Source organism: Narcine bancroftii, chromosome 2 (genome assembly GCF_036971445.1).
Source record: "Narcine bancroftii isolate sNarBan1 chromosome 2, sNarBan1.hap1, whole genome shotgun sequence".
Classification (NCBI taxonomy): Eukaryota; Metazoa; Chordata; class Chondrichthyes; order Torpediniformes; family Narcinidae; genus Narcine; species Narcine bancroftii.
Genome location: NC_091470.1, coordinates 353,116,196 through 353,134,233, shown reverse-complemented (window position 1 = coordinate 353,134,233; position 18,038 = coordinate 353,116,196). Strand labels below are relative to the sequence as shown.

The window sequence follows — 18,038 nt, the reverse complement described above, 5'->3', positions numbered from 1 at the left end:
CAGAGTGCCTTGTAATTATAATTGTTCACCAGAGAAAATGGGAAGAGTCATGGGAATATTATCAATTGATGACATCTCTGTACTCTCTTGGAACAAAAGCTACAAAATGCAGAGCCGATGTTTGAAATTTTCACCAATTAAGCATTCTGTGGGGTATTTATCACATGGTGCACATACAAGTTCTCACACACACAGTGGTCGATTAACTACCACCCGGATCCCTAGGGTGAGCTTTAGTAAGGATCCCCCTGACCTTGCCCCCCTGCCCCGCCCTTCATTGAATAGAATAAAGTGATGTTAAGTTATGTTAAATAACATATGTCGTTGTACCATAGTATGCACTACACGTAGAAGCAAGAAATTTAATTACAGCAATAACCCTTTCCAGAAGTGCTTTCATGTAATCACATTCTGACTGGTATTATCGTGTAATCAAGCATGGTCTTCACATGAAAACAGTTTGCAGTTAAAACAGAATACCTTACCTGTGCTTGGATAATAGCACAGCCAACTTCTCCTTATTATTTTATCATTTGTAAGGGAGCAATAAAACATGGATGATTTAAAGTAATGTTTCTGTTTACTATCATATTTTATAGATTTCACAATTCATGCTCCAACAGGCTTCGCTCCTTGTCTTTAACCAGTATACCCGCATGTTAACTCCAACTCGGGACGTTATAACATTGTCATGGTGAACACAATCTCACAGCTGCAAAATGAAGTCCGAAAAGCATTACTTCTAAATGTTTATGTTTGGACCCTAATTCAGAAAACAAAATAGTACTTGTCATATTTGTAATATTCCAGATATGAAAAAATATGCAAAAAAAATGAAATATCATCCAAAATACTCACATGTACACTCAAACCTTTTTTTTTGCTTTTGGGCCCCCCTCCTTTCCGGACCCATAGGTTTAAGCTTACTCAGCCTAATGATTAATCTGCCGCTGCACACACGTACTATTGATTGCAGCTGAGGTGCCTGACAGATCATTGATTCATGTCGGTTTTTAGTTACTGCTGCTTTACCAGATCAAATTTGGTTTAAATGAGTTCAAATTTTGGCAACTGATATGACCTAGATGTACACGACCTTTGACTGGTTACTAAATGAAACCATTGTTCAGCCTGTTCCTTCAGCTGAAGCAATCCCCTGAAGGCACACAGTGTTTAAATCAATTTATTTCAGTGACTGAGATTTAATTGGGCAGGTGTTTGATAAACATTGATTACTTCAGGAAAGCTCCTAAATTGAGCCAATTCCTGGAAGACTTTGCATTTGGTTTGATGAAATTCATTAGAAATCTAAGTGTCACTTTTCCAGGGTTAATTCAGCATCAGGCTTGTTCATTACTTTTAAACATGCATTACCATGTGGCAATCAAACACAACTAGCAAAATATTTTATGCAAGACTGAACAGATCAAGTAACTTGTTTTGAAAGGACAGGTTCCCCACCCCCCCCCCCCCCCCCACCCAAGCAACTATCTGCCACACAACTAAACAATGGAACACCATAACAATTTGATCAATGAAAGTTTTTCTACCACGGAAGTCAATTCACTGAGAACTACATACAATGTATTCACAATAATTTTTAGAAAGTAACCTCAAAAAAAGCATGCAAACCAAAATAATTAATCATTGGGAAAATTTTCTAAAACCTCTTGGTAATCTGCTCATCACAGTTATGTTGAATAAAGGCATTTCTTTTCAGCACTGAATTCGATATCCTTAAATAAAACACAACACAAAGGGGGAAAAAAACAAGAAGGAAGTCTCTTGATCTTTAACTGATTACCATATGTGACTGAATGGATGATTGGTGATGACAGCATTGGATTTATATATAGCACAATAGGCAGGTCAAGGTCTGGGCTGATAACAAAAGGACAGCTGGGCACAGCGCTGCCAACATCTCTGGATGGCGAAGAGAAGAGCAAGGGGTTTAAAAGCAAAAAGATAAAAACAAGATATCGAAATTTAAGATGCAGTGCAAAAAAAATAACACCAAGAATCCCATGTTTTAATAAAGTGTTTAATCTCATTATATTTGAAATTAATTCTTATTTCTTTTTGAACCTTTTCTCATATTATTGAATATTCTCTTTGTGGCCCAGTTGTTCCCTTTTCCTATTCATGTCATTGATGATCATGAGTATATTGTCATATTTTTCTTTGGCTTGGCTTCGCGGACGAAGATTTATGGAGGGGTAATGTCCACGTCAGCTGCAGGCTCGTTTGTGGCTGACAAGTCCGATGCGGGACAGGCAGACACGGTTGCAGCGGTTTCAGGGGAAAATTGGTGGGTTGGGGTTGGGTGTTGGGTTTTTCCTCCTTTGTCTTTTGTCAGTGAGGTGGGCTCTGCGGTCTTCTTCAAAGGAGGTTGCTGCCCGCCGAACTGTGAGGCGCCAAGATGCACGGTTTGAGGCGATATCAGCGCACTGGCGGTGGTCAATGTGGCAGATTAAGCAGTCCTTGTACCTCTTCTTTGGTGCACCTCTGTCACGGTGGCCAGTGGAGAGTTTGCCATATAACACGATCTTGGGAAGGCGATGGTCCTCCATTCTGGAGACGTGACCTACCCAGCGCAGTTGGATCTTCAGCAGCGTGGATTCGATGCTGTCGGCCTCTGCCATCTCGAGTACTTCGATGTTGGAGATGAGGTCGCTCCAATGAATGTTGAGGATGAAGCGGAGACAACGCTGGTGGAAGCGTTCTAGGAGCCGTAGGTGATGCCGGTAGAGGACCCATGATTCGGAGCCGAACAGGAGTGTGGGTATGACAACGGCTCTGTATACTCTAATCTTTGTGAGGTTTTTCAGTTGGTTGTTTTTCCAGACTCTTTTGTGTAGTCTTCCAAAGGTGGTATTTGCCTTGGCGAGTCTGTTGTCTATCTCATTGTCGATCCTTGCATCCGATGAAATGGTGCAGCCGAGACAGGTAAACTGGTTGACCGTTTTGAGTTTTGTGTGCCCGATGGAGATGTCATATACATTTTACCATTTATACATGCACCAAAATTATTACCTGCTGCAACCGAATAGTAAAATAAATTGAATTAAAAAGACAACACATACATGCACCTGTATCAGTGTATTCTCCTCTGCATCAGAGAGATTGGGCACAGATTGTGAGATCGCTTTGTTGTTGCATCTTCTGTCCAAGTGCATTCTCCTCTGCATCAGAGAGATTGGGCACAGATTGTGAGATCGCTTTGTTGTTGCATCTTCTGTCCATTGTAACAGCAAGGACCTCCCAGTGGCCAGCCTTTGCCATGTCTCTCCTTGGCTTCATGTAATCCGAGACCACACTTAAATTGGAGAAACAACTCCTTGTATTGAGTCTCTGCAGTCTCTAACTAGGAGGCATCAATATCTGTTGAGGATATATGCAGGTGCCTGCATATGATGTCACAAGGCATATATATTGTACCATTTTAGATTACAATAAAGAATGAATCAGGCTCATTTCCTCGTGCAAGTGTATTTCTAAGCCTGGATTGGTGACGAGGATTGAAATGAACTTTGACATTCTGAACGTTGGAGCGAAGATTAGAAAGTTGGAAAATTAGAAGGTACAACATGAGACGAAGACTACAGTGAGCCATTGGCTGATGCAGAGAACAATAAAAAAGATTCATAATAAGAATGTAAGAATATAATAAATAGGAGCAGAAATAGGCCATCCGCCCCGTCGAGCCTGCTCAGCTATTCAATAAGATCATGGCTAATCTGATCATCGACTCAACTCCATCTACCTGCCTTTTCCTCTTATCTCTTATTCCTTTTTTATGTAAAAATCCATATAACTAAACCTTAAATATTTTTAATGAAATAGCCTCAACTGCTTCCCAGGATAGAGAATTCCACAGATTCACTACTCTCTGGAAAAAAGTTTTTCCTCATCTCTGTCTTAAATCTACTCCCCTCAACTTTGAGGCTGCGTCCCTAGTTCTGGTTTCACCTACCAGTGAAAACAATTTTCCTGCCTGTATCTTTTCTATCCCTTTCATAATTTGATATGTTTATTTAAGATCTCCTCTAATAGTTCTGAATTCGAGTGAGCATAATCCCAGGCAATTAAGTCTCTCCTCAAAGGTCAACCTCCTCATAGGTCAGCCTCCCTCATCTCTGGGATCAACCTGATGAGCATCCTCTGGACTGCCTCCAAGGCCAGTATTTCCTTCCACAAGTATGGAGACCAGAACTACACACAGTACTCCAGCTACGGCTTCACCAGTACCTTGTACAGTTGCAGCATGACCTCCCTGTTCTTGAATTCAAATCCTCCAGTGATGAAGGCCAAGATTCCATTTGCCTTATTAATAACCTGTTGTACCTGTAATCCAACTTTTTGCGATTCATGCACAAGCACTCCCAAGTCCTTCTACACTACAGCATGCTGCAGTTTTGCACCATTTAAATAATAATCTGCTCTTCCATTTTTCCTACCAAAATGGGTGACCTCGCATTTACTAATGTTGTACTCCATCTGCCAGTCATTTGCCCACTAACCTGACTTAACTATATCCTTCTGCAGTCTCTCCACTATTTGCTTTTCCACTCAATTTATTATAATCCGCAAACTTGGCTACACTATACTCTGTCTCCTCTTCCAGACCATCAACGTAAATGGAGAACAGCTGCGGGCATAGCACCAACCCCTGCATCGTCTCTTACCACTCTGCCAATCAGAAAAATACCCATTTATCCTGATTCTCTGCCTTCTGTTAGTTATCCATGCCAATATACTTGCCCTGACTCCATTCATCAGCATCTTAAAGAGAAGTCTCTTGTGCGACACATTATCAAATGCCTTCTGGAAATCCAAATATAGAACATCAACCTGTTCTACCAGCTCCCCACTCCCTTTTTCCTACAAGAGACCATCTTTCTCAGTTCTCTGCCCCTTCCTCTCTCAGTTCCTTTCTCTTCTTCTTCCTCTAACCTTTAAATACTCATCACCTGCATGCCTGAGCTCCTCAGCACATTTCATTTGGATCTTTGCCTAGTTTTCAGTATTCCTAATAAAGAGTTCTGGCCCAAAATATGGACTCCCTATTGCTTTTGATGGATGCTGTGTGACTTGTCGAGTTCTTCTAATACTTTTGTGTACCTCAGTAAATATACTAGACATATAAAGTGATAAAATCTTTTTTGGCACCTGCAAGACCAAGTACTAGGTCTTATGAGGATTTGTGTGCCTTGGTAGGAGAACATCTACCAAGGTAAACCAGTAGTAATTGCTTAAAGATACAAATTATTCCAGAAAAAAAGCAGGCGAAACCGTAAGCGAATATTTGGCTGAAGTGTGTAGACTATTGGAAAATTGTGATTTTGGAGAGTTCCTGAACGAAGCATTAAGGGACAGGTTAGTCATAGGTTTGGCTGACTGCAATGCCCAACAACAATTGCTGAGTAAGAAAGAATTAGACATCAAGTCTGCGCACGATGCTGCCTTAAGTTTCGAGATGACCAGCCAAAACATGGATATCATACAAGTAGAGTCCCAGGTAGTGGGAAAATTAAAGTGACAAGAATGCCTCCGCTGCAGAAAAAAACCCGGCAGTCCAAATAAGAGTATGCTTCGCTGTGGAAAAAGTAATCACATGTCTCTGAATAGGAGTATTTTATGATTGTGACAGTTGAACGGACACCGAAATGTTAGTGTACAAAGCAGTGGTGATCCCAACACTTCTGTATGAAACCTGGCCAACATACCAACATTGGAAGGCACTTGAACAGTTCCAACAATTATGTCTTTGTAACATCTTAAATATCAGCTGGGAAGATAGGAGAACTAACATCAGTGTGCTAAAAGAAGGAAAAACAACAAGCATTGAAGCCTTCGTCATTAAGAACTAATTAAGATGGAATGGTCATGTTGTTCAGATGGAAGACAAACATCTGCCGAAACACATCTTCTACTCCCACCTTAAAGAAGACAAATATAAAAGAGGTGAACAACAGAAGAGATTCAAAGATATCTTAAAATCCAACATGAAGAAATGTAACATTGACATCAATAATTGGGAAACCAATGCCAAGGACAGGGAACTCTGGCAAACCATCATCTGAGAAGGAACAGCAACTTTTGGGTCACATGATGGTGAGAGTCTAGGACTCTAGGAGGTTGCAGATCCTAGGAGCTCCCAGACCTAGACCAGAAAACAGCATTAAAACTCCAAAATTCGGGATAAAAAGAGAAAATATTCTGCCTGATTACAAGCGAATGAGGAAGATTCAATCAACCAAAAAAAAGGAAAAATACAGCGAGGAAATGCTCGACAAGGATCTGAAGCAAGAGGAGGTGTCTCATGTCAGGAGTAATGGAAGTGCCAACTCAAGAGCCATCGAGGAGGATGCAGCTCCCACCTCTCAACCTCAGTGCCAATGGGAGTCCCGCAAGCAGGCTGTGACCAGAGCGGAGAATGGTCCCAAGTGGCTGAGAAGGCGGTAAGAGCCTTGGAACAGGTGAATGAGAGCGAGTTCGTGCACCATACAGCGGTTTCCCTGACGGCCGGGGTCCGCTAGTGGTGCGTCAAGTCGTGATATGGCACACTTGAGTGGAGGCAGCGTAAGCTCGGGACTAAAGAGCTCTGACGAGGAAAGCGATCGCGGCAATTGTGAGGGCTGTCAAGTAGGAGACGAGGGTCGGCAGGGCAACTGCGCTAGTGGCTGTGGTTGAGTGTGAGAGGGACCCAGCCACAATACCAGGAGAAGTTGGAAGCCCAGGCTGCTACAGAAAAGGGAGGAGGGCCCGGTGCTCTCCTTAAGAGCCATTTTACAGACTCTGACCCAAATGGAAAATAGGTTGGAAAAGGTAGTGGACAGAAGGGCCAGGGACATGTCAGAAAAATTAGACAGGATGGAGGGGGGCAGGGTGATAGAGATAGAGGAGAGATTTGGGGCAAGGGAGTATAGAATTACTACAATGGATCAAGAAATTAAAGGTCTCCTCAAAGAGAAAGATGAGGTATGGGGGAAAGTTGGACTTCCTGGAGAACTTCACAAAACGCTGCAACATTAAATTAGTGGGATTGAAAGAAGACACAGAGGGGGGAATCTTATAGAGTTCCTAACTAAATGGATCCCCGAAGTACTCGGAAAGGAGGCACTGGGAACCCCCATTAAAATAGAAAAAGCCTTTAGAGCTCCAATCCCCAAGACAGGACTGGGACAAAGGCCCTGGTCGATCATTATAAAGTTAAAATATTTTCAAGATCATGAAAAAAATATTAAGGGCATCAGCAAAAGGAGCAATTTAGAAGGAAGCCCCTCTGGAGTACAGGGGGTCGAAAGTGTTCTTTTATCCAGAAATTAGTGTAGCTCTGCTCAAGAAACGGGAAGACTATGAACTGGTTAAGCAATCGGCAAATCAGAAGGGCTATGATTGTGTTCTACACCATCTCGCTCCGTTGAAAATTACGTTGTCGGGAGGGAAAGGAAATTTTTTGCAGAAAGAGGTGTGTCAGTTTATAAATACCCTGCCGACACTAAATGGCAGACCAAGTGGAAAAGAGTAAATGGGGAAATAAGACTTAAAAATTATTAAAACTGATAGACTGGGAGCATTTAGATTTCTATGTTATATAAAGAATGGGGTTTTGGCTGTTTTATGATTTCAAAAAGAAAAAGATAAAAGATGCTAAATGTAAGGGTCTGGAGTGGTTCTGGGACTGGACAGGTGGAAAGTGCTGAGGGTTGCCAGGAGGAGAGGAGAATGTTGGCGAGAGGAGGAGAGCGGAGGGCGGCTGAAATTTATGTATGATGTGTGTGGGGCATGTATTCCTTTTTATTATTTTGAGGGGAATGGTTGTGATTGGGTATGCATGTTGTGGGCAAATGGGTTTCTGGTGTCTTTTTTTCCCAGGACCTGTCGTGGCACGGATGGAGTGGAGCAACGGGCAGATGGTAAGGTTTGGGTGTGGGGGGGAGTTGGAGGTGTAAATGGAGGGAAAACATTTAGGGAGGGAGCCCCGGTGTAATAGCTAAAAGTGTAAAGTATACTACTTTTAATGTTAATGGCTTAAATGGTCTGGTGAAACAAAAAAGGGTCTTGGCACATATTTTTTTAAAAATGAGGATAGATCTGGCCTTCCTCCAAGAGATGCATTTAACAGAGCAGGAGCATCAGAAGCTAAAAAGGGGATGGGTGGGTCAGGTCATATATTCCTCGTTTGGCTTAAAGGCAAGGGGTGGGGTAGCAATTCTAGTGGGGAAGAGTGTTCCGATGCAGAGTGATTACAGACAAAACAGGAAGATTCATTATGGTGCACTGTCGGATATATTCAGAATCCTGGACCCTAGTGAAAGTCTACACTCCCAACCATGATGATGAAAAATTTATACAGGGCATTTCCTGGGCACAAATTGATCTGCACTTGGTGAGCACGAAGTTAGCAGAGGACTTTATTTATAAATGGGACATCAAATTGTTGTCAGGACAAAAGGCAGCCCCATACTGAAACAAGTGATTAATATCTGGAACAAAATTAATCAATATCTGAACACCAAAATGGGGCTGTCCCCAAAAATGCCCCGACTGAATAAATTAATACCATTAATGGTAGGTAACAAGATCCTGGACACCTGAGGCCATAATGGCATCAGGTGCACAGAGCACTGTTATGGTCAGGGGCAATTAATGTCGTTTGAGCAACTCAAAAATAAATAAAACTTGCCATATCAGACATTCCACTGCTATCTTCAATTAAGATCTTTTTTACTGGACGTATTGGGTCCAAGTATGGCCCTACCTCAGTGCAGTGGCATAGAGCCCTTGATTCGAAGAGGGAGTGGAAAGAGATATATTTCTGCAATGTATTTCCTGCTCCAGTTGGATGGACCCAAACCAGGACTCCATAGATCAAGAGAAAAATGGGAGTCAGACTTGGGTACTGTAATTGATGAGGTAATACTTGTGCTGGGACATCATGACCATGGTCATCAATGCAAAGGACAGGTTGGTGCAATATAATTTCTTGCATCAGCTGTATTTAACGCCACAGAAAATAAACAGGTCAAAACCAGAACTCTCGGACCAATGCTTAAATGCGACATGGCGACGGGGTCATTCGTGCACGCAACTTGGTCATGTACCAAGGTGAGGCCCCTCTGAGTAGAATTAGGCCAAGTGCTAGAGAAAATCATAGGTAAACGATTCCTGCAGGACCCAGAATTGATCCTGTTGGGAAACATAATGGATATAAGGCTTACAATGAAGCTGTTCAAATTTCAAATCCAATTTGTGTTAATCACATTGCCAGTGGCCAGGAAGTGCATTGTGGCTACCTGGACTCTAGTCTTAGAATCAAACGATGAAACACAGAAAAGCAGAGCTGTGTTCCCCTGGACAAAGTAACATAATCTGAGAAACAAATATGACACTTCGAAGGATCTGACAGGCGTACATGCGCCACATAGGCATATGGCAGTGATTCATTCACCCATTCCCTGCCATGGCATCCTCTCTCTCACAGTAATCCCAATCAAGGAAAATCAGGAATATATATCGGCCCATCGGCCGCCCACCAAGCAGCGACAATCCCAGTTCCCTAATTATTATTTATAATCCTGGTGTAAAGTTTTTGGTTGTTGGTCGAGCAGTCCTATGTTAGATGTGGGGTGGGGAGGGGGAGAGGGAGACTAGAAAAGAGAGGGGGGGGAAGGGAGACTGGAAAAGAGAAGGGGGGGGGAGGGAGACTGGAAAAGATGTGTATACAGTCAATAAAGAGAATGGAGTGTATGTAAATTTGAATACGAGCTGCCAGGATGGCACTAACAATGTATATAGCTGTACAAGCTTGTGATATAAATATATAAAAAAAGGAACAGCAACTTTCTGAGCCAACGGAAGAAAAGAGAATGGAAAGCGAGGAAGCAACAAACAAAACACAATCTGCCATATGGAACTATCTGTCCTGAATGTGGAAGATCTTTCAAAGCCAAGTCTGGACTTATAAGCCACTTGAGAGCCCATAAATAGATCAACGGAACAAAGTCCATCATCCTCGACCTTGAGGGATAGGCACGACGATTTGTGGACCCCCCCCAACCATTTGTGACAGTGGAACTTTAGCCAGGGGTTCCGCTGTGACGCACACATGCAGGCACTGACATCACCAGAATAATTGGATTGGCCATTTCTCCTTTCAATTCACTGGAGCAAGACGCCTGGTGTAATCTATGTGACAAGGAAGGAAATCAGAAATTTACATCCAAGTTAAAATCAACAATGAACCGCTTCAAATGTCAAGTGTCTGATATCTGTTGGAAGGAAACTGTTCTTCAGCCTAGAGGTGCTAGTCTTCAAGCTTCTGTATCTTCTGCCTGAAGTTAGTAGTGAGAAGAGGTTTTGCCCAGTGATCGGCATCCTTTATGATGTTGCCTGCCTTCTTGAGGGAGCACCTCACATAGATTTCTGGAATGGATGGAAGGTCGGAGACGGTGAAGGATATGGCTGTTTGCTTCCTTCTGCAGCCTTCTGTGTTCCTCAGCACTTAAATTACCAAAATACCTTTCCTCAGTGCACCAGCAGATGTTTGGCAGAGTATCTAATGACGCAGTGTGAATCAATTAATTCAAGATGGCCAAGTGCTGAGGAAAGACCCAGGTCAGCTCGATGCAGCACATCAAATCTCCACTTTAACATTACAAGCAACTCCTTCATTACAGCTGTTTGAGTACTCCTTACAGAATTCACATATCACTATCCAAAAAATTTGAGATAATGCAATAATATGTATTCTTACAGAATAAATGCAATATTATTTTCAACTATTTCTTGACACACGAACAGATGACACAGCTTTTTTGTGTTATATGGAAAACAGTGACATTGGCTGTTTTCTAGGAATAAAAACCCACCCTCTTTAGTCTTTGATTGTAAACTATTTTAATGGACAAACATTCATACTGAGTTTCTAGATTAAAAAGTTCAATGTTTCACAGATGTAAAAGAAAGGTCATCAAAAAAACTATAAAGACAAAGCAAAAAGAGATTACTTAAGAGATATTTCTTTTTAAATTTCCTTTTGATTTTTATGGTAATCAAGTTTCTCACTGTGAACTAATCAGCCAGAGTGCTCTCCAACATTCCATGCAGGAGCACAACTGATCATTCAGAATTCGTAGAGAATAGCAAAGAAAAACTAGTTGGACTAGTTTCAGAGTAGAAACACATCTATGAACTGATCTAAACTACTAACACTTCTTTCTTTGGCTTGGCTTCGCGGACGAAGATTTATGGAGGGGGTAAAAAGTCCACGTCAGCTGCAGGCTCGTTTGTGGCTGACAAGTCCGATGCGGGACAGGCAGACACGATTGCAGCGGTTGCAAGGGAAAATTGGTTGGTTGGGGTTGGGTGTTGGGTTTTTCCTCCTTTGCCTTTTGTCAGTGAGGTGGGCTCTGCGGTCTTCTTCGAAGGAGGTTGCTGCCCGCCAAACTGTGAGGCGCCAAGATGCACGGTTTGAGGCGTTATCAGCCCACTGGCGGTGGTCAATGTGGCAGGCACCAAGAGATTTCTTTAGGCAGTCCTTGTACCTTTTCTTTGGTGCACCTCTGTCACGGTGGCCAGTGGAGAGCTCGCCATATAATACGATCTTGGGAAGGCGATGGTCCTCCATTCTGGAGACGTGACCCATCCAGCGCAGCTGGATCTTCATAAGCGTGGACTCGATGCTGTCGACCTCTGCCATCTCGAGTACTTCGACGTTAGGGGTGTAAGCGCTCCAATGGATGTTGAGGATGGAGCGGAGACAACGCTGGTGGAAGCGTTCTAGGAGCCGTAGGTGGTGCCGGTAGAGGACCCATGATTCGGAGCCGAACAGGAGTGTGGGTATGACAACGGCTCTGTATACGCTTATCTTTGTGAGGTTTTTCAGTTGGTTGTTTTTCCAGACTCTTTTGTGTAGTCTTCCAAAGGCGCTCTTTGCCTTGGCGAGTCTGTTGTCTATCTCATTGTCGATCCTTGCATCTGATGAAATGGTGCAGCCGAGATAGGTAAACTGGTTGACCGTTTTGAGTTTTGTGTGCCCGATTGAGATGTGGGGGTGCTGGTAGTCATGGTGGGGAGCTGGCTGATGGAGGACCTCAGTTTTCTTCAGGCTGACTTCCAGGCCAAACATTTTGGCAGTTACCGCAAAGCAGGACGTCAAGCGCTGAAGAGCTGGCTCTGAATGGGCAACTAAAGCGGCATCATCTGCAAAGAGTAGTTCACGGACAAGTTTCTCTTGTGTCTTGGTGTGAGCTTGCAGGCGCCTCAGATTGAAGAGACTGCCATCCGTGCGGTACCGGATGTAAACAGCGTCTTCATTGTTGGGGTCTTTCATGGCTTGGTTCAGCATCATGCTGAAGAAGATTGAAAAGAGGGTTGGTGCCAGAACACAGCCTTGCTTCACGCCATTGTTAATGGAGAATACTAACACTAGGTGCTTTCAAATTGCAGCACCCGGGTAGCCTTCCTGGGACCCGGCTGTGATTACTCGGTTGTGGGTGCAGGATGCACCTATCAAATCGCAGCCAGACCTACCTAATAAATCACCAATCCGGCGATTTAAGGGCGATCCTGCCCCTGCGATTACATGGTGAGTGATGCATCACGCAGTCAATTCCCTTTCTATTTTAAAGTTCTCCTAAACACACACCACCAACCATGAATGGGGTGGGGGGAGGGGAATGATGGCTGCCATGATGAGCTGGTCCGGTTTGCAGTGATGGCTCAATGTAGGAGTGCAAGAGAAATGGCCGTCTTCCTTACCCATAATCCCCCACACTACTGGAACCGTAGTGTGGCGTGGGGAATTATGGGTAAGGAAGACGGCCATTAGTCTTGCACTCCTACACTGAGCCATTGCCGCAAAGCAAAGCAGCATTCACAGCAGCATCACATCGCAGCAGGGACCATTCCCCTCTGTTTGTGGCAGTGGCACATCGCAGACCCCCGAGCATGGCACATTGTGGCCTCCCTCATCATGGCAGAAACCACTCCCCTCCCATTCATGACAGCGGCACATAGCAGCACCCCCCCTGATTGTGACCCCCCCCAACTATTTGTGACAGTGGAACTTCAGCCAGGGATTCCCCTGTGACGCACACATGTAGGCACTGACATCACCAGAATAATTGGCCATTTCTCCTTTCAATTCACTGGAGCAAGACACCTGGGTAAGTTTTAATGGGTCCGCAGTCCACCTCCGAGGTAGATCTGGGACCCGGTTGGTTTTTGACAGGACCCTTTCAAAGAGTCATGTACCTGGGTCGTCAACCGAGCAAATTAGCCGGATAACCCTATTTTAAAGGGATGTGACGCCATCATTCCAAGACAGAATGCAACAGAGGTGTAGAAACATTTCTGAAGCCGAAACAGAAAACAATAAAAATACTGTTACGAGCCCAGAGGACCCCAAAACCCAGCAGCAATTGTTATTCACCAAGACAAATGGTTACTTAAACAAAAGGTGCTTTTAATTATCTTTAAACATGAAAACAGGATCAAACTCTAATTTATCACTATTGACTTAACTAACCTAACTTACCCCCTCTTCTAATTCTGGGTGCAGAAAAGTTGTTCGATTCACAGTCCAATCTCATTTCTCATTCCTCCAAGTTTACTGGTTGCAGGCAATTCTTATACTGTGCAGAGAATTTAACATTTATAACGTTCACCAGGCTTTAGTGCTTGAAAGGTAAATGGTTACCGCTCAGGTTCTTGTCGGTTTTCAGAGAGAGAGATTTGTTGTTCGCTGGACACCACAACTGATTCCTTGTAACCAGCCATTTCAGTGTCTTGCCGAAGAAATTTGCCCCATCAGGGTTTTCCAGATGATAACCTCTTTCTTTCAGGTCACCATAGAGTTCCTTTTTGTTTCTCTTATTTTCAAGTGAAACATTAGGCAGCCAGTCCTCTCCTCTTGTATGAACCACAAAGTCTTTGACCAGGCTGAACCAAGCACTCACAACCCGCCCTCCAAATGGGGTTTTCCACAAGCTTGCCAGCTTGTCCTGTTCCAGTCCCAACTGCTGCTGATGCTGCTGACCGTAGCACTGCAGAGCTGAATTCTCCCTCTCTTTCACACAGAGAAAAAGCCTGTTTGACTCTATCTGCTCGCAAAACCACATGATCCTCTTAGAACAGCAAGTTCCCCTCCAGACAGCCTGCAGCTCCAAAAGTTCTTTCATCTGTTGTCTTTTTGTAAGCAACAATGCATTAGTTAAGACCCTTGGGCACTCTCCAAAGATTTTGCAAAGGCTCTTGGAGCCAGCCTGTCTAGCATGAGCAAAGCTCCAGTGTTTTAAATGAGATCTGTTTTAAAGTGTTTATATGTGACCTACACTAAACCACCTGCCCCAATTTATCTTCCAAAAACATATCCATAATCTGTCACAATACATAATACTTCCACCAAGATTTGTCAAGATAGAAGACAGGTAAAATCTCAGATCAAAGATTCTGTATTCAAAACAACTTATCTTTTGTTGTTGTAAATGTTGATAGATTTTGTTTTTAATTTGCAATATTGAGAACATTTTTCTTTTAAATTCTTCAACTTTGCTGATTGCTTGGAATCATAATTATATTACAAAGGAGTGGGACACTCAGTTTATTTGCTAGTGCAATGTAGTCCTGGCCATTATTAAGTGCAGAACAAAAAAAACTTTTATGTATCCAAGTTTCTTGCTGAGTACCAAATATTTCAGCGTATAAGTTGAGACTCAAAACCCCCCCCCCCCAAAAAAAAATCAGGGTTGACTTCTACTTCAGATACAAAAAATTAGACCTTAAATTCAACTTTAAAAAAAATTGCTCAACGTAGATTTGATGTACAAGACCTCCCCACCACCGGCAACGTCACTTCCCGTCACCTCCCCACTGCCGGGTGCCGCCAATAACCCACCTAGACATTTTTCAATTGGAGAGCCCAAGGCCCCACTCCTGCCTGGGAGCTGACATGTAGCCATGGATCCTGCACCAAGCACACTTAGGAAGTGAAGCGACTTTTTCGATGTAGGCGGCACCTCACCCAATGTTGAGAATGGAGCCAATGTTAAAAACTTGGACCCAACACCGTTTGGCATCTTCCTGGCCAGAATCAAAGGTTTTCCTAACTTTTTAAAAAACTTTCTTAATTGACGGTTGGGGTGCTGTATCAAAGTTTGGGTTGTTGCTGGGAGTCCTAGACACCAGTCTCCAGCATGTTCCTTGCAGAAAATGGGGGGGGGGGGAGGGGAATCGGAGAAGGGGTCATCTTATATACCAGATATAATGATAAAACCATGAAAATGAGGCTGAAAATGGGGACCCGACTTATATGCCGAAATATATGGTTTCTTAAATCTCGTTTGCTCCCCGTGGAACCATTTTCATTGAATCTCCTTTCTTGGTTCTCAATATAACAAGTCCTTCAATCCAGATAGCATTCTGATAAATCTCATCTGCACCATTTTCAAAGCCTTGATATCCTTTCTGAAGTGTAACGGACAAAATAGAACACGACATCCCAATTAGGATATTTGCACACTGTGGTTCTTTTTAGAATTCTGGGATTTCAGACATTTAAGATTTATCTGACACATGAAACTGCACGTGCTGGAATTTTGAACAAACAAAGAGAAGCTGGATGGAAGCGGGATCATAGATAGTTAATGACCTCTTTATCGAATGTCGGGGCTAGAGTTTGAAAATGGATATGGTGTCAATGAGGCTGCAACTGGAGTACAATGCATAATTTTGGACTCTTATTTAAGGAAGGATATTGGAGGCAATGCAGCAGAGAAAAACGAGACTAATTTCTGTGAAGGGGACGTCCTGATATGAACAGCTAAAAAAGTTGAATTGCATTCTTCAGCATTTAGAAGAAGGCTGATGTTATTGAAGATACAAGATCGTATAAAATTATATACATTCTTTAAACATGCAACATAACAAGGAAGACTTTCAGATGTTTCCACTCATGGGACAGTTCTGTACAAGGGGCAGTCATTTAAAAATAAAGATGCACAGAAATTTCCTCACAGTGCATCTCTTGCATTCTCCACCACAAAGGGTTGTCGAGGATTAATCACTGAAGATATTTAAAGAGAAGATATAGGCTTCATGGAGCTGGCATTGAAGACGAATTAAGATCTGATACAAATCATTAATATTAGGTATAAAATCATTTAACTCCTTAACTGACAGCCCTATGAGAAAAATTTCAAATCAAGGCCTACAGACTGGCAACAGTGCCTCTTCAGCAGCTACTCAAAGGCAATTGGAGATGGGTATCTCTTTTCTTTCTCTTTGGCTTGGCTTCGCAGACGAAGATTTATGGAGGGGTAAATGTCCACGTCAGCTGCAGGCTCGTTTGTGGCTGACAAGTCCGATGCGGGACAGGCAGACACGGTTGCAGCGGTTGCAGGGGAAAATTGGTTGGTTGGGGTTGGGTGTTGGGTTTTCCCTCCTTTGTCTTTTGTCAGTGAGGTGGGCTCTGCGGTCTACTTCAAAGGAGGTTGCTGCCCGCCGAACTGTGAGGTATACGCTGCTGACATTGACAGTGCTCTCCCAAAAATGATCAAAGCGCATTGATAACAGTTTACAAAGAAAGTATCAAGTTCCAATAAGAACAACTTCTGTTTAATGAGAGAAGGAAGACTGGATAAATTGTTTTGGTTAAAAAAAAACAAGGTGGCACGTACCATTGAGCCTTTGTCTGTAAGGTAGCTGATCCCTTCTTCTGGTCCAATTGCCAATTCCACTGAAATTATCCAGCTTGACTGTTAAAGATTAAATAAACAAACCCATTGCAAGAGTCAATTAATTCTGCTTTAAATCAAGCACCTCACAAAATCTGGCTTTTCAAACACCAAGAAAACTCTGCATCTACAAAATTGCTACAGATGTTTAGTTCTCTGCTGCCAAGGCATTAGCAAAGACATTAAATATCTGGTAAAATTAAATCTTTGTAATCAATTTCAAAATGTTCATTATGTATTGGCAATCCATAATTCACTTCCCAATGTGTTTTTTTGTTATTTTGATTAAGGACACATCTGAAAAGCAAGCAGCGATGTAAAACAGGTTAATGTACTGGAACAATTCTAGGAAATGCTGGATCTCTTTTTTAAATATTTGGATAGATAATTCCCTGGAATGGATGTGATATACTCCAGGTTACTACAGACAATGAGGGAAGAGACTGTTGGGGTGCTGTAGATGATCTTTGCATCCTCCCTGGTCACAGAAGAGGTACTGAAAATTGGAGAATGGCAAATGTAGTCCCTTGTTTAAGAAAGGTAAGGGGGAGAATCCTGGAAATTTTCAATCAGTTAGCAAGTCTTGTGTCAGTGGTGGGCAAACTATTGGAGAGGATTTTTAAGGACAGGATTTCTCAGGGATAGTCAGCAAAGCTCTGTGAGGAGCAGGTCGTGCCTCGCAAATGTAATCCAGTTTTTCAAGGAAGATTTATGCACATTTGGAAAAACATATCCTGTTTTGGGACTGTCAACATAACATTGTGCAGGGCACGCCATGTCTTAGACTTTTTTTTGAAGAGATGACAAAAGCGGTTGATGAAGTTGGGGCACTGGATATTGTCTACATGGACTGAAGGCATTTGACAAAATCCTTCATGATAGATTGATCCAGAAGATAAGGATGCACGGGCTCCTTGGTTAATTGTTAGTTCAGATTGGCATGTCCATCGATTACATAGGGTATTGATTGCAGCTGGATGTTCGGGACCAGTGGTGTTCAGCAGGGGTCATTGCTGGGACCCCTGTTGTTTATGATGACCTGGATGAAAATGTGGATGGGTGGATTGTAAATTTAATCTGAACAAGTGTGAGGTGTTGCATTTTAGGAAGTTAAATGTAAGGGGAACGTTAATGGGAATTCCCCTTGCAGCAAGGATGTTGGAAAGCATATAAAACCATTTACCACCATGCTTCTTGGTCCAGAAGGCATGAGCTATAAAAAAAGAGGTTGGAGAAATTTGGGTTATTTTCCCTTGAGCATCGGAGGCAGAGGAAAAATGTTCTTAAAATTTGAGAGGG

At 42.8% G+C, this 18,038-nt stretch overlaps 1 protein-coding gene across 12 annotated transcripts in view; it reads right to left on the bottom strand.

Moving 5' to 3' along the window:
• LOC138755765 (focal adhesion kinase 1) overlaps positions 1-18,038 on the bottom strand; it is a 457,595-nt gene that overhangs the window by 198,275 nt on the left and 241,282 nt on the right. For 8 of the 12 annotated variants that reach the window (XM_069922333.1, XM_069922329.1, XM_069922332.1 and 5 more), the window contains 2 exons: positions 17,923-17,952; positions 16,683-16,760 (listed from right to left, as the gene is read on the bottom strand). In XM_069922333.1, the coding sequence (XP_069778434.1) occupies positions 16,683-16,760; positions 17,923-17,952 (108 nt within the window). The remainder of the gene's footprint in view (positions 1-16,682; positions 16,761-17,922; positions 17,953-18,038) is intronic. The other 4 variants (XM_069922326.1, XM_069922327.1, XM_069922331.1 and 1 more) reach the window with 1 other exon arrangement.